Here is a 20995-nt window from a genome sequence, read left to right as displayed (position 1 = left end):
TGTGACTGGTTATGTTACTGATTCTTATATGCATCATGTATATGGTGTATTTTTGCAGACAGTTCACAACTGAAAAGAGGACAATACAATTATATTTTTCTAGCTTAAATTTTAGGAGTCTGTTTTCTATTTTTAAAAATATGTTTGACTAGATTCTTACCTGTTGCAAAGCAATATACTTCCATTGGCTTCAATGGAGCTGTGCTAAATCACACCAGGAAAGAACCTCATCTGTTGGTATGAATTATTTTTGACAAGTGCCACTATTCCTGTGTCTCTGATAATTATTGTTTAAAAAAAAAACCACACAGGCACTTGCAAACACAACATGAAGTACTGTATTTTAGAATCTATTGCCACTAATACATGATGCTTTTTTTCTTTTACTATTTTTCCTTCTATATCATGACTAATGATATATACTTTAAACCATGAACTGTATTTATAAAATTATATGAACAATTGTTTGTTTGTTTTAAATGAAGACAGAGATTGTTTCAGACAAACAAATGTAAAAAACTGCATGGTACAGGCATGTCCTTTTAAAAGAATTCCTTTGCTGCAGTGAATTCAATTGAATAACACTGAGATCCTGTAAACAAGATATTCCCTTCCTGCAGAAAAGGAGGCATTTTAAGAAGACAGGACCACACAGTACACACTCTGGTGTCATACAAAGAGATGGGTGAATTACAGGAATCAGATGCAGATCTTTATTTCCCCAAAAATGTAGAGTATTTGGATCTGAACTCTAGGGTCACATGTGTGCCGACAGGTGGATAGATAGATAGACAGATGCATATTTTATTAACATTTTGTATTTTAACACCATTCAAATTAGTAATTACCTGATCAAGAATAGCATGTGTGTTAATTTCCACAAACCAACAACAATTGCTCATAGTACCCATTCTGTACTGAGAGCAAGGTCTGTCCATTCAATCTTATCACACATACTGTGTTGCTAACATCATTGTTTTCCCAAAGTCTCTGCACAATATACTTTTAAAATCTTTCTATTGAACAAAAAAAAATCCAGCAGGTTACAAGCAATACCAGCTGAATTCAAGAGTAGTAGGATAAAACATTAACACTCATGTTGAAATCATTTCTTAAATTCTGCAACATTGCCCAGCCTTATTTATAAGAAGACAAGAACCTATATCTAGTAGGTTTGTGGTAGCATACGCTGGGGATGGGGGTGTTAAAAAAATTTTTTGGAAAAGTTTGCTGGACTGAACTAATGATTCTTACATACTCACTTCCCCTAAACCCAGAATACAAAATAGGGCACAACTTAATCCAGCTATGCCGCTGTAAACTCTCTAGTATAGCCATAGCCTTATAATGTAATGTGTTCTTTGGCCCTATTCAGCCCTCTGGTATGTGTGTTAGCAACTCCCAGTGAAGTCAAGAGAAGACCCACACATCCGAAAGGGGAAAAATTTGGCTGTGTGTGTAACTAGTTATCTGTATCAATCTACACATATATTGTAAAGAATAGGTAGAATAAAAAACACCAACATTGAAGAACAGGCTAGACTGTGACTGGTGTTTGCATCCTCTAGAGCTGATGGGAATGTTTTTTTTAACTAAAAGTTTCTGAGCAGTGCAAAGGGGATGGATCAAAAACCAGAATCTGAGTAGCTTATTTAGGTAAGAATGTTAAAAATTATAAAGCCAAAGCCACATTAAGGACAAGAAGCGTTTGGGGAAGCTAAACCTTAGCAATACATTCTAGGGCTCCCCAGGGATCATATACCGTCTCCTCCTTTAACCATAATTACCCAGAGTTCCAATGTATGCTGATCTGCAGAGCTGCTTTCTATCTCTTTGGCCTCCATCCCTCTTCACTTATACCACTGTAATGAAAGAGTAGCTTCACTTAAGTCAATGGAGCTACACCAGAGCAAAACCAGCATAAGTAAGAAGAGATTCAGGCTCCCTCTTCATATTAAAATGTGCATTCATTATGGGATTGAGAATGTGTTCAAAACCAGTTATTTTGTTTTGGGGTCTGATTCCAAGCCCAAAGAAGACAGTGGAAGCCTTTCCATTGACATCAGTGGGCTTTGGCTCATGCCCACAGACCCTGATGCTGGAAAGGCTTCCACGCATGTGTAATGTTATGCACTGTGAAGAGTTCCATTGACTTCAAAAGCCTGATCTTCACTAGGGAAAAAAAGGTGTGTTCTTAACTCAAGCTAGCTAACTTGAGTTAACTAACTTGAAGTAAAATTCTATGGAGACAAGGCAGTTTTTAGTGTTCACATGAGTTAACGGGTTGAGTTAAAGGCTAGGCTCCCCCATAACTTTAACTCAACCTGTTAACTCATGTGAATGCTACAAACTGCCTTGTCTTTGCTAGGATTTTACTTAGAGTTAGTTAACTTGAGTTAAGAACGCACCTTTTTCCTTGTGATGTTACACCCAAAAGGCTACTCATTGGGTGAAATCCTGACTCCGCTGAATTTTACCCACTGTACAAAAAAATTAAGCACATGTGCAGGTCTTTGCAGAGTCAGGGCCTTAGGGTATGTATGCACAGCAATAAAAGATCCACGGCATGACCACGGCTGGTCCAGGTCAGCTGACTTGGACTCAGAAGTCTTGGGCTGCAGGGCTAAACATTGCAGTGTAGACTTTCGGGTTTGGGATGGAAACTGAGTTATGGGTGGATCTCAGAGCCGAGGCTCTGGTCCAAGCCTGAACATCTACACTATAATTTATAGGCCCGCCCTGTGACATTGAGTCAACTGCCTTGGGTTCTGAGACTCAGTGCTTCAGGTTTTTTAGGTCCATAATGTGCTTGATAGCTAGAGGTGGGCCCAAACTGTTCTCAGGCTATGGATAGATTTGGAATTAAATGCAGATCTGAACATCTTGCTAGGCTCCCATCTTGATTGCCCCCACTGTAGTTGCATATCCTTTTAGGGCCTGATCATACTGTCAATGGCGAAGCTCCTATTGACTTTAATGATAGCAGATTCAGGTCCTTAGCTTTCAGAGAGGAGGCTGTATCTGAGTACTTTAGAAATCAGATCCTCAGCTAATGTAAATCATTGATGTCAGTGGAGCTACCTCAATTATGCCAGCAGGCCCCAAATTCATACTGCAATTGGTGGTGATAATCTTACATGTGACATTTTGTCCTGACTACAAAGGCAGGCATAGGTAAGGGTGTACTCATTTCCTCAGATTTATAGTCCACTTGAAAATTGTGGGTTCAATATTTAGGTTTGAGCTCAAAACTTCTGATGGGCAAGTTTTGTTTAGCTCTGGCAAAATGCTACTGCTGCATGTTTTTGTTTTTAATTCTCTAGGTAGCCTTAATTACTTTCACACAAGCATCTTGCGCACAAGCAGATGTTTCCCTTTAGTCAGAAATAAATGTTTTAATTTAGAGATGGGCCTGAATAAACCCCCAGATTCAAATGCTCTTGGGCTTTTGGGAGGTCTGAATCTCAACCTGGATGCAGAGCAGAATTCCTTACTTGGCCTCTGTGTTTATAATAGGACTCATCGAAAATACCAGCTTTGAACACACTTTGTGGGTGGTTCAGAATCTGAGTTTAGATGCAAATACTACAATTGGTACCTCTATCAAAAAGAGGCAGACCTAACACCCTGCATCTGAACAGTACTCCACCCTCATTTGGATCTGAATTTTACATCTCAGGTCTATCTCCAGTTTTAATTTTAGGGAGAAATGTTTCTCGCAACCCAAAAACGTAAGGAGCCTGTATTAGAGGATTGATGTACTCATTAAATATCCTAGAACTTTAGGACACACAATAGTCCATCGTGCATACATATTTGTGTCAGTATCAAGTGCAAGTACCTTCAACACCAAAAAACCACAGAACACTAATGCCTCCTGAATTTTCTTTCCCACTTAGGGATTTTTTAGAAGAACCATTCAGAAAAATCTCCATCCAACCTATTCCTGTAAATATGAAGGAAAATGTGTGATAGACAAAGTAACAAGAAACCAGTGTCAAGAATGTCGCTTCAAAAAATGTATCTATGTTGGCATGGCAACAGATTGTAAGTAGATTTCTTTTTTCTTTTAATGTTGCTCTTTGTTTAAAATGTATTGACTGCTGAAGATTGCTTGAACATAACAGAGCCACCAGCAATTTTTCCCTTTTATAATGTAGTATTTGAAAATTATGTTTATTATACCAAACTATTTCTATCACAGTGTGGTAATATTTTGTTTACTTTTAATAGATTGGACCTTCTCTTGGCCTTAACCACATTATGTAACATGAAGGATGTTAATTTCTAGTGTGGGAGAGGGAATCCATTTGGATAGATGCCTTGCTGGAAAAACATCTTGTTTAGAAATTTCTGGAGAATGTGAAGTTGAATGTCTTTGTATGAGTCATCCTGTAGTTGTTTGTTTTATTTTTAGCCATAAAGAACGTATGTACTGAGAGAGTGCTACTCTCGAATTCTAGAGAATCAGGACATATGGCTGCAAGATTAACCCTTAGGGGTCTTGTTTTCCCATCATTGCACAGGGGATTTACACCATAACTTCAATTAGTATAAATGGGAGTAACTTACATAAATCCCCCCATGCATTAGTTAATGGTTGTTACCAGTGTAATCCCTTGCAGAAAAACAAAGTGAGAAAAGACCCATCGAAGAGAAATTACATAACTAAAATGTGCTACGTTTGTTTGTCCTAATAGGAATTATAATGTTTTACATATACATGGAAACACAGAGGTGCTGACTAGAATGAAATATCTGTCATTTCATCATTCCCAGTGAAAACATCATGAGAGGGTACTGGATGGCACTAGGCCACCAGTTCAGATCCAGCCTAGACTGGCAGTGACCAAAAGTTACTACCATTGGCTGTTGAGTGGCTATTTAAAATGAGATATTGATCTCAGTTTGGTTCCTGTTAACAGATGTCAACACCACCATTAGTTGATAGTCCCAGTAGAGGAGTGAATGAGCATGACAGCCAAACTCTCCCTCTACCAGTAGAGGTGACCCTTCCAATTTAGAATTGATCCATCTTACTGGGACATGGTACAGGAAGCATTGCTGCTCCCTGTGTGGTACCAGTTATGGGCAAAACCTGCTCTCTTTTCCGACTTGAATAGTTCAATCTACTTAAATGGAACAACTCATGTGAGTAGGGCAAGGAGGATTTTGCTCTCTGTGGATAAACAGAGGTGACCCATCTCTAGGGCTGTCTGATGTGATATGTCTCACTAGGACTGGACTCAGAAAAGATTAGAAAAGCCTACAGGAATAAGGGTGAGGGGAATTGTTAGTGGTGGAAATTTATATGACCAAATAATAGTCCAGGTCATTTATCATCTTTGTGAATTCACAGAACCTAGTCAACCTCTATACCAGGGGTTCTCAAACTTCATTGCATCACGACCTCCTTCTGACAACAAAAATTACTATGTGACCCCAGGAGCAGAAGCTGAAGTCTGAGCCTGCCTGAGCCCCGCTGCCCCATGAGGGGGGGCCAAAGCCCAAGGGCTTCAGCCCCGAGGCAGGGGACTGTAGCCCTGGGCAGTGGGGCACAAGCTTCAGCTTTGGCCCTGGGTGGTGGGGCTTGCGCTTTGGTCCCGACCCGCAGTTTGAGAACTGCTGGTTTAGAGGCAACTAGGAGTTTGTTATAGGAAAACCAGCACTTGCAGTTAAAACACATTTTCTGCAATAACTTCCTTGAAATGAAATCCTGTATTTAGGGTTCGAACACTACCCTTGCTCATGGTCAGTAGAAAGCTTTCACAGACAAGTGTCATCAAATTATGCAGAATTTAATGTCATTTACAAACTTTAAGATTCTGGCCCTTTGTCTGCAACCTGTCCATATGAGACAAATTGAAACAGAGGTAGTACTATCTCCGTGAACTCTGTCTGCAAACTTTAATGCCTCTACTGCTGCTCGTTGCTATCAGTTAACCTGAGGATATTTGGAGTCCTGTGGACAATGGTGAGACTTATGAGGCAACAGATTAATCTCACTCTGCATCTTGGGGAAGCTATGAGCAACAGCGGAGGAATCCACTGGAGCTGTCCATAAAGAGTTGAGCTATTTCCTTTGGAAGAGGGGTGTATTTTGATCTGGTCGATAGTCCTTTAGAGAGCCTGACTGTACTATGTAGACTGGCCTCAAACTCCTCTTGAAGGGGATTCTGAATATTTTATTGCTTTACACTCTGCCATGGTATAGACTTGAACTGCTGTCATCACTTGCTCCCTTTTGTACTCTAGGAAAGTGAGGTCTCACAGAGCTCAAAATAGGGAGGCTGAAGAGAAGCTAGATGCTATCAAGGCAACAATAAATTACCTTTAGTGCCTCCATGACCCTCAAACCGGAGATATACCCATCTCATAGAACTGGAAGGGACCTTGAATGGTCATTGAGTCCAGTCCCCTGCCTTCACAGCAAGACCAAGTACTGTCCCTGACAGATTTTTGCCCCTAGATCCCTAAATGGCCTCTTTAAGGATTGAACTCACAACCCTGTGTTTAGCAGGACAATGCTCAAACCACTGAGCTATCCCTCCCCCTGTGACACCTTGGCTCAGATGTTGTTTGGGTCTCTAGATACACACCCCACTTCTGCAGGCAATCTCTGGAGCCCTGCCTCATTCCATAATTTTGTTCGCCCAGAGGATTCAGGGGGTCTGGGGTCTTTGGCACCGGGGGGTCCCCGCTTTGGCGGTAATTCAGCGGTGGGGGGTCCTTCCGCTCTGCCCCCACCGCCGAAGTGCCCCGAAGACCTGCAGCGGGGACCCCTCACCACCGAATTACCGCCGAAGACCCGACACTTCGGCGGCGGGTCCTGCTTCGGCAGTAATTCGGCGGTGGGGGGTCCTTCTGCCCTGGAGCGGAAGGACCCCCCACCACCAAATTGCCGACGACGACCCGTAGCGGAAGAAGCTCCGGGGGCCCAGGCCCCGCAAGAGTTTTCCAGGGTCCCCGGAGAGAGTGAAGGACCCCGCTCCAGGGGCCCCGAAAAACTCTTGTGGGGGCCTGGGGCAAATTGCCCCACTTGCCCCCCTTCTCTGGGCGGCGCTGTTGCCCACATCCAATTTCATATAATTGGTATAGGTCAGGGGTTCTCAAACTTCATTGCACCATGACCCCCTTCTAACAACAAAAATTACTGCGCAACCCCAGGAGCAGAGGCCGAAGTCTGAGCCCACCGAAGCCCTGCCGCCCCAGGCAGGAGGCCAAAGCCAAAGCGCAAGGGCTTCAGCCCCAGGGCAGAGGACTGTTGCCTGAGCCCCACTGCCCAGGGTTGAAGCATGGGCTTCAGCTTTGGCCTTGGGCAGTGAGAGTTCGGCCCCAGGCCCCAGCAAGTCTAACACCAGCCCTGGTGATCCCATTAAAATGGGGTTGCAACCCTCTTTGGGGTCCCGACTCACAATTTGAGAATCACTGCTCTACACTATTATATTCTTGCTTCCCATTTTACCTCATGTCAGTTTATAAGACTGTAACATGAGCATTGGCTTGGCTGTTTTTTTGTTTTCTTTTCTTTCTTAAGGAAAAAGAAAGACCCCTCATTTTCTAGTTTGGAATACACTAACAAGTGGATGGGAGGTCCAATTTACTCTCAGTCTTGCACAGGGGCGGCTCTACGAATTCGGCCGCCCCAAGCAGGGCAGCACGCCACAGGGGGCGTGCTGCCGGGCGCCGGTCCCGCGCGTCTGCGGGACCTCTTGCAGCTGGTTCGCGGCTCCGGTGGAGCTTCCGCAGGCATGTCTCCAGGAGGTCCACCCGAGCCGCGGGACCAACGGACCCTCCGCAGTCATGCCTGTGGGAGATCCGCTGTCCCGCGACTCCGGTGGACCTCCCGCAGGCATGACTGCGGAAGCTCCACCGGACCCGCCTGCCGCCCTCCCAGGAAAATGCCGCCCCACGCGCACGCTTGGCGCGCTGGGGTCTAGAGCCGGCCCTGATCTTGCATAGTTTTACACTCCTGTGAACAGTCCCATTGAACATAATGGGACTCCACTGAAGATAGTGGGACTCCATTGAAGACAATGGCACTACTCTCAGTGCATAAAGTTTAGCACATGTGTAAGTAAATCATTCAGGATCTAGAGAGATAAGTGTGGGGTAAGAAAGACTAGCCCTGCTACCTACCAGGCTGGCTGATAGACCTCTTCACCAACTGCCTTGTCAAGTTGTTTCTAGTTCTCTCAGCACATCTGGGATAGGTCAGACTAAAATTCAGACAATCCCAAGAGCAGGCATCCATTTTGTTACTTTTTATTTTGTTTTTATTCCTGATAGTGGTGCTGGATGACAGCAAGCGGTTAGCAAAAAGGAAGCTGATAGAAGAGAACCGAGAGAAGAGACGTCGGGAGGAGCTACAAAAAACAATTGGGCACAGACCCGAGCCAACAGACGAGGAATGGGAGCTGATAAAAATTGTCACTGAAGCGCATGTGGCCACCAATGCACAAGGAAGTCACTGGAAACAAAAAAGGAAATTTCTGGTAGGAACCGTAACCTTATACTCTGCTTTTGTTGCCAGTTTCTTTTATTCCCTCATAAGCCTCTTCCCATCACCGTCGCCTCCAAATTTATTTGTATGTTGACTGGTGAACTGTATGAAAAATCACATGAACTTCATAATTAGTGGTTGCCAACTTCTGTGAATCTAGTCATCTGATCAAACTATGCACCTAAACTGGGAACCTGAATGCTACTGAGTAACAGACACAGCAGTTGGATCCCACTGTTTTGGTAGAGTAAGGAAAAATAGAAAGTACATCTTACTCCTGAGACGCTGGTGTCAGCCCATAATATAAATAAAGTCTTTGTGTGTGCATGTGTATTCAGACACACACTTCTCCACATATGGGCTGATATCCAGGATGGCTTCATATTGTGAATAAAAACCTTTTTTTCAGGTAATAACTCAAAAATCAGATCTTTTTAAAAATTGTGTTTTTATTGCCCCTTTGTTCAAAAATGAATACATTTATTTAAACCAAAAAAAAATGCTGGGAGGAGGAATTAAGATCAGCAAAAACAGGATAATATATATACTACATCACTGGGATTGCAAAATATAGAAGGTCCCTGGGGACCTTTTCAGGGGAAAGGTCTATCTATTGAGTAAGCTATAACTGAGATTCAGCCTAGAAAATAAAAGGAAATTTGTGATGCTCAGTGCTTAAAAGGGGTTTGTTTCATTTCTGATTATTTTTCTAAATTTGATTTGTAAAGGAAATGAATGCAGAATACCAAATACTCCTGCAGCAGACAAGAGTGATTAAAGTCATATGTCACAAATACCAAAGAGTCTCAAAGGAAAGTGAAACCTACTTCAGTCCAAGGTGCACCAGACCATAGAACAACCTCCAGGTGGAAATTCTCATATCTATAAGCACAGACACCTGCAGCGTACTCCACTGCACAAACCTTGAGCCATCATTAAGCCCACTACAGGAAGTTTTGCATTTGAGTCAGCTGATTGGTTTTTTGATGTTTACTCAGTTCCAACTGTGGATCACACATTTCTATATGTACAGTCACACACTATTGTGTCAGGACATAAAGACGATAACACAAAGACAATATTCATAAAGACAGTGAATATTGCAAAGAGTGACGCAGTTGTTTTTGAAATTACTATCTAGCAAACTTTGCAGTTTGGTTTGGTTTAAAAGGGCAAGAATATGGATACTGTGTACTAAAATTTTTTTCCCTAACCTCTGTTGCATTAATATGTTGGGTTACATAGCATGTGGTTTTCCCAGTTCTTTCCAAATCAAATGCCTATGTGCTTTATACAGAGCACCAGTTTTTCTTCTGAAAGAAGTTAGATTTTGATTTTGACTGATGGCAGAACTATAGGAAAATCTTTGACATTTTGCTTTTAGAAAAACCTATTAAGCCTGTGTTATTTATATTATTCAAACAGCAGTTTCAGCATCACTATTCAAAGGTACTTCTGTAAATTTCATACACCTCAGCTGTCTTGAAGGAGTTCTTCTCTAACTCCTGTGCAGTTTTAAACTTAGTAATGGAACAAAATGCTCCCTCCACATAGTGTTTGGCAGGTCTTTTGCAATTGCAAAGCCTTACTTTGAACACGGAAGAACAGCTTTGGATATGTATGGGGTTTTTTAAAAACAGAAGAAAGTATGCAAGTCTAAATTCAACTGGGGTGAAATTCACCCCTCTGCAGGGTTTCAGGATAAAGTTTATACATCAGATAAGCCCCGCTTAAATCCTCAAAATAGGACTTACATGTTGCATAAGCCTTGTGCTGAAGCCCTGCAGAGGAACAAATTGCAGCCTAAATGAGCAAATGTTTAGGGAGTTCTTGTTTAATCCAAACTAGCTCCAATTTCAGCCCATCCCTAGTCTCAGTCATGTTAGCTCACCTCTGTAAATAGGTCTTGGCAGTTGGCTTGTGTTCTTTGTGATGTTATAACATTAGAACACTGGGTAGGCCAAGGAGCCCAATCCTACAGTGTGCTGAGCATCTTCTAGGTAGGAGGTAATGAGTATCTTCAACTCCCTTTGATTTCAGGGGAGATTGAGGGTGCTGAGCAGTGGAAGGAGGCAGGATCAGCCCTAAATTTCCAAGCAGAAACACCTAAACTTCTCCCACGAAATATGCGTAGACACAAACAGGTAATTGCATGTGTAAAATATGCAGCTGCCCACACAAAACGGGTGTAATGGCGCGCTGATCACCCATTTCTTTATGTAATCACCTATTTTACAGACAGCTGCACATTTTATGGCTTGTTTTAGAACAATTGCCCCTCTAGGTCCTGCATAAACAATGGTTATTGTTTAATTTCATAGGAACAGAGTGGTGGACTTTATATTTAATCCCTACCATATTATAAACATTTATGAAAGATGACTTGAATGAAACAAATGTTCCCTTTTAATGTATTTCTTAATATCTTTAGCCAGAAGATATTGGGCAAGCGCCAATGGTTAACGCCCCAGAAAGTGGGAAAGTGGATTTAGAAGCCTTCAGCCAGTTTACAAAAATTATCACACCAGCAATTACAAGAGTGGTGGATTTTGCCAAAAAGTTGCCTATGTTTTGTGAGGTAAGAATTTCATTTTTCCTTTTTTTTTTTTTTTTTTTGCTTTATGCTATTCTAAATGCACCTGGCAAGAGAAACAATAGAAAGTCGTGTCATTGGGACATGAAAACACACGAAATTATATCTGAGCCCCATAAAATCCCGCCACTTCCTGTTGATTTGAACCATGCAAGAATGAAGTGAAGATGTAAGACTGTACTAACCAGTTCACTTTGTTTTAAATCAGATGGTTTAAAGGAATTTAAAATAAAAAATAGGATAAAATCATCTCAGTATCATTTAATGTCCTGTTTCCTATGATCAACCAAATCCTCTTTTTGTGGTTTGGTATGGGCCTAGACCAGTGGCAAAATCAATAAATCTTCCCTATCAAGAAGGGCACTTAAGCACTTGCATAACTTTAAGAAAATACTTAAGGCCCATTAACCCACTTGGACTTAAGCACATGCTTAAAGTTAAGCATTTACTTAAATGCTTTCCTACGTAGAGATGGAGTTAAGTATGTGCTTTAAGTTCCTTCCTGAATCCAGGACTAAGATTCCTCCCGCATTGGCTCATTTGTGCTGGATGGGATGTCAGCAAAAACCCAGGCCGCAATCTGTCCCTCACACATCACCACGAGTGAAATGTAAGTTAGATGTACACTCCAAAAGAGTGGAGGCAACTAATAAGACTTCACTCCAGAAGGATATTCAAATGTGAGATATACTGCCAGAGGAATATTTAAAATTAAGTTTTAGTGTAATTAGGACATGCATAAGCCCTATTCTGATCTCACTCATACTGGTGCAAATTGGGAATGAATGTAAATTTGAGAGCAGTAGACAATGATGATGATTGTTCTCTTTACTTAAAAAAATGTTAACTTAAATTCTGGGCTGAATCAACTGAAAAATCACCTTGACACCTGAGAGTCTCCTGGGATCCACAGCCATGGAAGTTCTGCAGCAGTGGCTGACTGTCTCCCTACTATCCCATCCTGCAGAACAGCACTTGACCCCACTGGTTATATGCCAAGAGAATGGCCAAGAGAATGACAGTGAGCCTGCTCAGGGAGATCATCCAAAATCCAGACATGGGACCCACTTCTTCCCCCACTGACTGAACGTGAGTCAGGGAAGAAGTTTAAGGCAGGCACACCATTGTGCTCTTCTGTGGCTGACAGCTCAATCTCTAAGGTTAGTCAAGGAGAGCTGTTATGTCAGGTACTGCCCTCTGCCTCCCCTGGCACCTACAAAAGAGGGTGCGGTAAGTATCAATAGCTGGCGCACTGTAAATAGCTCTCCCTGGCTAACCTGAGGATTGGCTCTGTCAGCCAAGAAAGCATGAAACAATGGCCAAGTATGAAGATTTGAAAATCCAAAGGGAGGCCTTTGCAGCACTCCAGGTCTGAGGGGAACTGTCTGCATTGATGTAGTGTTTGTGGTGGGAAGTTGCAGTGACATTCCAAGGCAGTCTTTTTAATTAGGAAACTTGGTCCTTCAGACAACAGGCTGCAATGCCCATCTGACATCTCCTACCCCTCCTGGCCACACACGGCCCACATGCTTCACAGTTTAAGGGAGTGGAAAGCATGAAGAAAATGAGTCAGGAGTTGTGGGGCATGACCTTGTATGTTACACGTTTTGGCTAGGTCAGGCCTCCCTAGCAGCTGAGCCACCTTTTAAACTTTGCTCCTGCAGACACCAATATCTGACAATAGAATGAGAAACCATTCACAGTGAATACGAAGGGCCGGGAGAGCTGCCTTCTCATGTGGCCACAGATGTGGAATAAAGGAATGGGAATGGCAAACGTTAGTACTTTTTTGAAAGGGACATAGTCTGGCTAAAATGATTCACTTTTTTAAAAATGCAGGTGTCTTTACTTCAGTTACGAATAATCCTGTCTGGGCCAGACTCTGGCTGTGAGTCAGTTTGTGAGGAAAAGCCCTTCCCTTCCCCGGTCGGCCCCTGCACAAAGTTCAGATACAATCACAGTCCCTGCTGTCATGGGGCCAGAACTGACGGTGCAGCTAACCTCTGCAAAAGAGACAGAGCAGGGAAGGGCCATGGCCGTTTTCCCCCATGCCCTGCCTGCTGCAAGAGGGGATGCACACTGTATTTTTATTGTTTCCCTATTGCACTTCCCTCAGCTTGGACAATGAAAATAGACTGGGCAGCTGCTAGTCAGTCCCAGTTTCAGAGGCTCATGGGTTAGTGGCATGGTATCAGAGTTGTCAACAGTCTCAGTTTGGCTAAGGCTGTGCTGAGTTTTGCCAATGCAGTTTTAGGTCACTTCAGTCTCAAAATCAAATTGTGAGCAGCCGAGTTCATATCTGTGGCCAGCAGGGGGCCCAGTGAGATGAGCTCATCATTCACAGTCAACTGTAGCTGCAGCCCCAATCTCTGGTGGGCATACGTTGCTGCTGGAAGATGAAAGTCCTGATGCCAGTGCCAACATCAACCGCAGCGTGGACAGCCCGTGCTCCAGGCAAGCTAGGAGGAAGCCAGTCCTGGTCTGTCAGGCAGGCTCATTGCATACAGAGGTAGGATCCAAGTCCTGCCCAGCAATAAGGAGATAGGTGAGAAAATAGGGGAAGAACTGAAGAGGGTTAAAACAGGGGAGCAATGGACAGGCAAAGAAGGGTAGAGACAGGGAAGGTATAGAGGGGAAGAATAGAGCTGGGAGGAAGTGTGGGAAGGGAATATTTGAAATAGACAAGGAATTATTTTTCATTGTCCGGGTCTGGGCTGCAGCCGCCAGGAGGTTACGTGCTTTCTGACGAATTACAGGTTATTTTCTATGCCCGTCTCTCTTGCCCTTTTAAGGGGGAAAAGAGCTAAAAGAAACAAGTCCCTAAAACTTGTCAGAATGGCCTCTTGACTTCCATCAGACCCAACCATGATATGCTACAGTGTACAGGCTACTACAAGCACTGAGGGTGTTTGTTTCTTTACGAAAAATAAAATTGTGGTATTTTTTAAACAAATTAAGTCAAAGAACCATTTCTATTGGTCTTAGGTTTGGTAAAACCTTATTTTTGCAAAGCCTACTTTTTGGACACAATTTAACCTAGCAACGTCCCTTCAACCACGGCCTGTGCAGTGTTTCCTTCGGGCTTTTGGGAAAAGGTGCACCATAAAGAAGTTACAAGGGGGTTACGTGAGAGGTGGGAGGGTAAAGGAATTTCTTTATGTTTATTAGATCGGTGGAAAAAATAATTAGTTATTTGCTCATGTTATATCCCACTATTTACTTTTTTTTCTATGTATCTCCCCATCCTGTGCTTTTTCTCTTTGTTTCTTTCCTCCTTCCTTGTGTCTCCCATACATCTCTCATTTTTCTCTTTATTCCCTCTCTGTTTTCCCCTCTTTCTTTCCCTCTCTCCTTTTTCTCTGCATTTGTCTCCCATTTACCACCTTTATATAATTGCTTTCTTTCTCCTCTTTTTTCTTTCTCCTTCTCTCCTCCCTTACCGGGTCTCAGCAGCCAAACAGCAGTACTTCCTTTGGGAAGCTAAACTGCCACTTTCCCCATGCAGCCCATCTATGTGCAACTGCTGAGCTTGATGCAGAAGGAAGCTGACTTGCCCTGACTGGGACATGTCATTTTCCTTATGTATCTAACACTTTAGACCTGACACTGGCCACACAGCAAAAATAACTCTGCCATCCTAGTCAATTTCTCTTTTTTGCTGGCTCCATGTTTAAAACTCTTCTCCTATAGAACACTGCTTTTGCCTCTGTTAGCCAATTGCCCATCACCCATGCTGTAAGTTTTTCTACCAGATTAAAAGTAATCATTATGCGAGCGAGTGCACAACTGCCAAAAACACACACATTTACTTCACTTGAGATTCAAAGTGAAAAAATCATATCTTAACATGAACCAAAAATGAAACAGATTTTCTCCTTTCTAGAACCTGATTAGGATTTAGCTTCATCTTCACATAATTATGTACATCATGTTTGCTATTGACTTAGTGACATCTTCAAAACAATCTTGGAGATTTCACTCTTCTTTCATTATCATTTATTTATGTAGCTAGGTAGTTTTATAGAAATGCTAAAAAGGGCACCTATTCCTAATATGCAGGTACCTTAGAAATAACATATAAATACAACCTAAGCGCAGTAATTCAGGAATTACCCTCCAACCAATCCTGCTCAAATAGTTCCCCATCTTTGGCATTACAATTTCCTCTCACTCCCTACACTCCCTCCCACCATTTTCAAACCCTGGGAAAAAGATGAGCCTTGCAACATGCCTTGAAGATAATGATTCAAATTCTGCTGTCAGTTACACCAGCATAACATTGGCGTAATACCACTAAAGGCAACTGAGTCACACTGCTAGAGCTGAAAGCAGAATCTGGCTCATTGTCTCTTATTAAATGCTGATACTTGATGGTTTCCAAAATATTACAGGGGGTGATTTCAAAAGTGATTAAGGGAATAAGGAGCACAAATCCCAATCACTTAGGCATTTTTTAAAATCTCTTCTAGAGACAATATTTGTTTTACTACTTTTACTAAAAACCAGCCCACAATTATAGTTCTTCCTATGTGTGATCATTTCCCTCCCTATTCCTAGGTCAGAAAAGTAAGAGGTGCAGTATTGTTGTAACCAAAGAAACAACTGATAGTGTTAATTTGTCGATTAAACCTTGCAAAATGCTTTTCAAATGGAAAGTGATATTATGAAAATGTATTGGGCTAGCTTTTCAAACCTGCTCAGCATCCAGCAGCCCCTATTGAGAACAGCACTTCTGAATATCTGATCCCTTCATTTTTGTGCCTTAACAAGAGCTGAGGTCTTCTGAAATTCTGACCCAATAGTACTTCATTATGATGATATGATATATTAATTTCCAATGGAAATTGGGTGGAATGAACCCACTCAGAGGGATGGCAAAACATATCATACACACTGTTGTTAGCTTTTGGGGTGTGTCATTCATATTTGGGACTATTTAGTCAATCAGCAGTATGGTGTGTAACAGCGTTAATAGTGTATTTAGCAGCCCTGGATGTTTACTGAGAGTAACATGGATTTTATTGTATTTCAAAACTAAGTTTGCTTGAAAACCCTGGGTAGTGCAAACTGTTTCATTATCATGTGTAATCTCTGCAGCTGCCATGTGAAGACCAGATAATCCTTTTGAAAGGCTGCTGTATGGAGATTATGTCCCTCCGAGCAGCAGTGCGCTACGACCCCGAGAGTGAGACTTTAACACTAAATGGGGAGATGGCAGTGACAAGGGGTCAGCTGAAAAACGGGGGTCTTGGCGTAGTGTCTGATGCCATCTTCGACCTGGGCATGTCGCTGTCCTCATTTAACCTGGATGACACGGAGGTCGCCCTGCTCCAGGCTGTGCTGCTCATGTCATCAGGTGAGAACCACGCCTGTGTGAAGTTCTGGTTCACTGTATCTGCGGCAAATCTCTCTCTAAAAAACCAGAGGGTATTTTAAATATAGGAGCACTGGCTAAGGAGTCACTAGAATGATGCAGCTGAAATCCTTGGTTATTGCATCACACTGGGGCTTAGAAACTATGTGGATAAGCACACAAAAAAAACCCTTTATGATAGATAACGGTGGCCTTGGTCTCAGACCATGTGCAAACAGGGTAGAGGTTTGAGGTGGATTGATTGCTGGAAAGGGATCAGTGATTCAGCTGAGTCTGGGCCAACATTCCCTGGCTTACAAATAGAGAGCCCAGCATCCGCCATCCTCAGGCTAAGTTCTCTAAGGGCTGGGCTTCACTACTGGGAGATCAACGCTGCTGCGATCGATGCAGCAGGGATCAATTTAGTGGGTCTAGTGAAGACCTGTTAAATCAATGGCAGAGCACTGTCCAGTCGACTACGGCACGCCAGCTCTCCGAGAAGAGTAAGGGAAGTCGACCAGAGATCATTTCCCGTTGATGCAGCGCAGTGAAGACACTGGAGTAAGTCGACCTAAGTTACGTTGACTCCAGCTACCTTATGGAGTAGTGTAACTTAGGTCGACTTACCCCCGTAGTGAAGACAAGTCCTGAGTGTCCTGCTCTTTTGCTCTAGCCCAGGGTGATGTAACGTACAGGACTGAGAATGTGGTTCCTGGGCAATGACAGACCTGGCAACTTGTGGGAGAGGAGGGGTTCAGACCACTTTAAGTCTTGAGTAGTGAACAATACATAGGGCAGGGGTTTACATTGACCTTCCTGATCATTTGCATTCATTTGACATTTCCACTGAAAACGTCTGGGTCTCTGTTTATTTTCCAAATCTTTGGCTTGTAAAACAGTGATTTCAGAAGGCATTTCCATAGGAACTTCTTTCCTGAAAGTGACCTTTAAATGGTTCTCATAAAGGAAGCATTTTCACAGCCAGGCTGGCGCATTGCTTCAGTGCTGATTTGGAGGGAGAAGCACTGTATGCTGAATTGCCAGCACCACTGAGTGCAGTTCATAGGTGTTCCTGGAGGCCTGCTCACCTTGTGCCTTCCCATGGGATCCTCCATCCCATTTTCATGAATGTAAACTCACTGCTTGTAAACCCTAGGTGCAAGATCTCAGCCAACCTGGGTTGAAAAGCTGCAAAAGACTTTTGGTGAGATAAATGTCATTAGATAGGAGGTTAATCTGATAGTTAAGTTTAGTCTCTAGAAAGCATGTTATGATTTTGTTTTTTATGTAACCATGTGTTTCCAATATTCTTACTCACCATCTCCTGAATCTCTAGACTTTGATAATAAACTTATTCTTGTTTTCACTATAAATATATCTCAGTGCTGTGGTGTTAAGTAAAATACTGCTCCTGAACTGAATCTTATAAGCTGGTGTACATATTGTTCCTTTGGGGACAGCAGACACAATGTTTCTATAAGTAGTCAGGGGCTGGATATCACACGGGAATGCTTCAAAGGTACTTGGGGCTGGGGTGCACCTATTGTTAACCTGTAAGGCACAGTAAGGGCTGGCATGGCAGAGAAGAGAGTGCTTGGGTGGCTACAAGGCTGGTGATGTTAGAAATCTGACATCCAGCTAAGCACAAGCAAGACTCACTGACACTGGACACAGGGGGAACAAGGTGACTCTCAGTCCTGAGTACCCCAAGAATTGTCGCAGTGGTGTAGTCAGCAGGGTGAGGGGATGTCTTCTTTGCCTTCTACATAAATCCTCAAAGTTCTTTGTCGGTAGTCAGAGTACAGGCTAACCACCTGTGGCTTGTTTTGCATCTCTGCTTCTTCCCTGTTGACTTCACCTCTCTTTGCTGACTTCGTATGTAAATGGACATCCATTGTGTTGGCTTATAATGCTTGATTTACATCCTGACAAAGAGACCAGTGAATAAACATCTCTTTGTCTAACAGAAAACCAGTTTTTTTAATCTCTGCTGATGGCTAATACCTTGCTGCAGACTCTACAAGCATATCTTCAGTATCTATACAGAACTCCTTACCTAGTATCTGTACATACATTTCACAACGGCATTAAAGACGATGTGACCCGGGTTTCATTTTAAGATCTAACATGACTTTGGTGACCTAGAATGTACGTAGCAGAATCAGGACATTACTGTATCCCTCTTGACAGCTGGCATTGAAGGCTTCTTGGGTCACAGTTGTAGGTATGCTGCTGAAAGGGAAAACAAAGCTAGGAGAGAATTGTAATTTAAAGGTGGGGGGGGGGAATTTTGATGAAGGAATTTTTTTTCATAATTATTTGTAACACAATAACACCTGAATCTCCAGCTGAGATCAGGGCTCCATTATGCTAGGAAATGAACTTACCAATAATAAGAGACTGTACCTGCCTGAATAGCTTACATTCTAAGTGGACTAAACAGACAAAGAGTTGGAGGAAGGAACCATTACTGTCTTTGGGGTACAGAAAGATTAAGTGAGCAAGGTCACATGGGAAGTTTATGACGGAGCCAGGATTTGAACACAGATGTCCTGGCTCTCAGTCCAGTGCCTTTCTTACATGGTCATCCTTCCTCTCTTGATTTTGATTAGGAATTTATTATTGTGAATGAATACATTCATCGTGTTTCTTTTTACCTACAGATCGCCCAGGTCTCCTCAGTGTTGAGAGGATAGAAAAATGTCAAGAAGGTTTCCTCCTGGCCTTTGAACACTACATTAATTACAGAAAACACCACGTTGCACACTTTTGGCCAAAACTGCTGATGAAAGTGACAGATCTACGAATGATTGGCGCCTGCCACGCCAGCCGCTTCCTGCACATGAAGGTGGAATGCCCCACGGAACTCTTTCCCCCATTGTTCTTGGAAGTGTTTGAGGATTAGAAAGACTGGAGTGGTTCTCAGAATTCCTATAGCACTACTGGCTGTCATTTCATTCCATTGCCTAGCTCTTCTTCTGTTCTTTTTGTTTTGTTTTGGTTTGTTTGTTTCTTTTTTTTTTTTGTATAGACATTGATGAAAATGTCCCTTTAATGCGGGTACTTGTGACTATTGCTTTTTGTCCTTCAGTCCCTTGATGTGAATGCTTTGACAGCGAAAACACAAACAAACCAATCTTGATCACCAGCACTTAAGTGGTCACCAGCTCACATCCATCACTGCTTGGGGAAATGGGGAGATAAAATTGAAGTGGCAGAAAATAAACAGGCCTCCAAGGCAAAGCACTTTGCCCTGCCTTTTTCCCAGTATTACCTCATTTTGCAAGCCACAAGTGAGATACAGTGTCTAGTTTTCCATGGTCATTCTAAGAGTAACCATTACCATTGTGACCTAAGAATACCATAATCACTGTGATTGCATCACATCCTTGGGATTATTACATGAGTCATAAATATCTGTGTCCTCTACAATCAAATATTTTTTCAAATCACAGTGGGGAGGAGGGGTTGATATATTTTTTTTCATTTGTACAAAATGAGGGCAAAATCCTCTGCCCTTGCTCAGTTAAAACTCTAGATGACTTCAGTGAGAGGTCTACTGGAATAAATACTGAGGGCTTGATCCTGTGAGGTGTTGAGCTCTTCCAACAGGTGTGGGGAGCCCTCAACTCAGGTTGACTGCAGGAGAGGAGGTGAAGGGGGATGTCACATCAACATCCAAGTGGCACTGGAAGGGATGGGCACTCGGCAGGTCTTGGTATGCACTCAGCACTCTGCAGGAATGGGTCTTTTATCCTGGCTGCAGGATTTGCCCAGGGTTATGCAAAGATACAAATGATCACAGGGAGAAAAACATGATTATGATGAACTCCAAATAGGATAGAAACCTACCCTATTACTAGTTATGCTCCAGACTGTACAGCTTTATCCCAGTAACATGTAGAGTATGTCTTGAGAGTAATCTCTGATAGATAAATACAAAGGAAACTTCAGCATCTGTCTTAAACACATTGCCGTCTTTTTGTACTTTTTTGTACGTGCATTTTTATTTTGATTGGCTAGATTCTCTCTCAATTCCCTGAAATCAATTATTTCTATTGACTGCACTAGTATGAGCTGAACTAAGCAACAACAGGATGTCCTGCTGCTGAAATCTGCCAGCCAGCACTCCTGGCACTCATTTGGGCCTTTTCCAAGGGCATTATGAGTAGAGATTCCTCTGTTTCATCCATCCTCATCACAGGGTGATTGTCTCTGAAGTTTTATAAACTCCAGGCCAGGCAAGTCTCCTGGTTTATCTATAAGTGGGATACATCAGAAGGATCATCCTCTTCCTGGCAACAGAAAAGATTTAGTACAGCCTCAGACTATGTTTCATGCTCCCTCTGTTGCATTGTGCATTCACATATCAATACATAACAAAGACAGAAGGAGATATCTTTTCCTGCCCAACTAGACAGGCATTGTTATAGTTGGACATTCAAACCTAAAGGCCCTAATCTAGCCCTAGGTGTTTGACTCATGAAAATGTGGTACTAGGAAAACTTTCATTGTGGGCAAAACACCAGGGGAATTTTGAAATTAT

At 42.6% G+C, this 20995-nt stretch overlaps 1 protein-coding gene across 8 annotated transcripts in view; it reads left to right on the top strand.

Moving 5' to 3' along the window:
* Positions 1-20420, top strand: part of THRB (thyroid hormone receptor beta) — a 244194-nt gene extending 223774 nt beyond the window's left edge. For all 8 annotated transcript variants that reach the window (XM_039525184.1, XM_039525185.1, XM_039525186.1 and 5 more), the window contains 5 exons: positions 3900-4047; positions 8290-8495; positions 10935-11081; positions 16194-16452; positions 19113-20420. In XM_039525184.1, coding sequence (XP_039381118.1) covers positions 3900-4047; positions 8290-8495; positions 10935-11081; positions 16194-16452; positions 19113-19354 — 1002 coding nt within the window. In that variant the 3' untranslated portion in view covers positions 19355-20420. The remainder of the gene's footprint in view (positions 1-3899; positions 4048-8289; positions 8496-10934; positions 11082-16193; positions 16453-19112) is intronic.
* The last annotated feature ends 575 nt before the right edge of the window (positions 20421-20995 follow it).

Source organism: Mauremys reevesii, linkage group 2 (genome assembly GCF_016161935.1).
Source record: "Mauremys reevesii isolate NIE-2019 linkage group 2, ASM1616193v1, whole genome shotgun sequence".
In the NCBI taxonomy this organism is placed as follows: Eukaryota; Metazoa; Chordata; order Testudines; family Geoemydidae; genus Mauremys; species Mauremys reevesii.
This window is presented reverse-complemented; position numbering and strand designations above follow the sequence as displayed.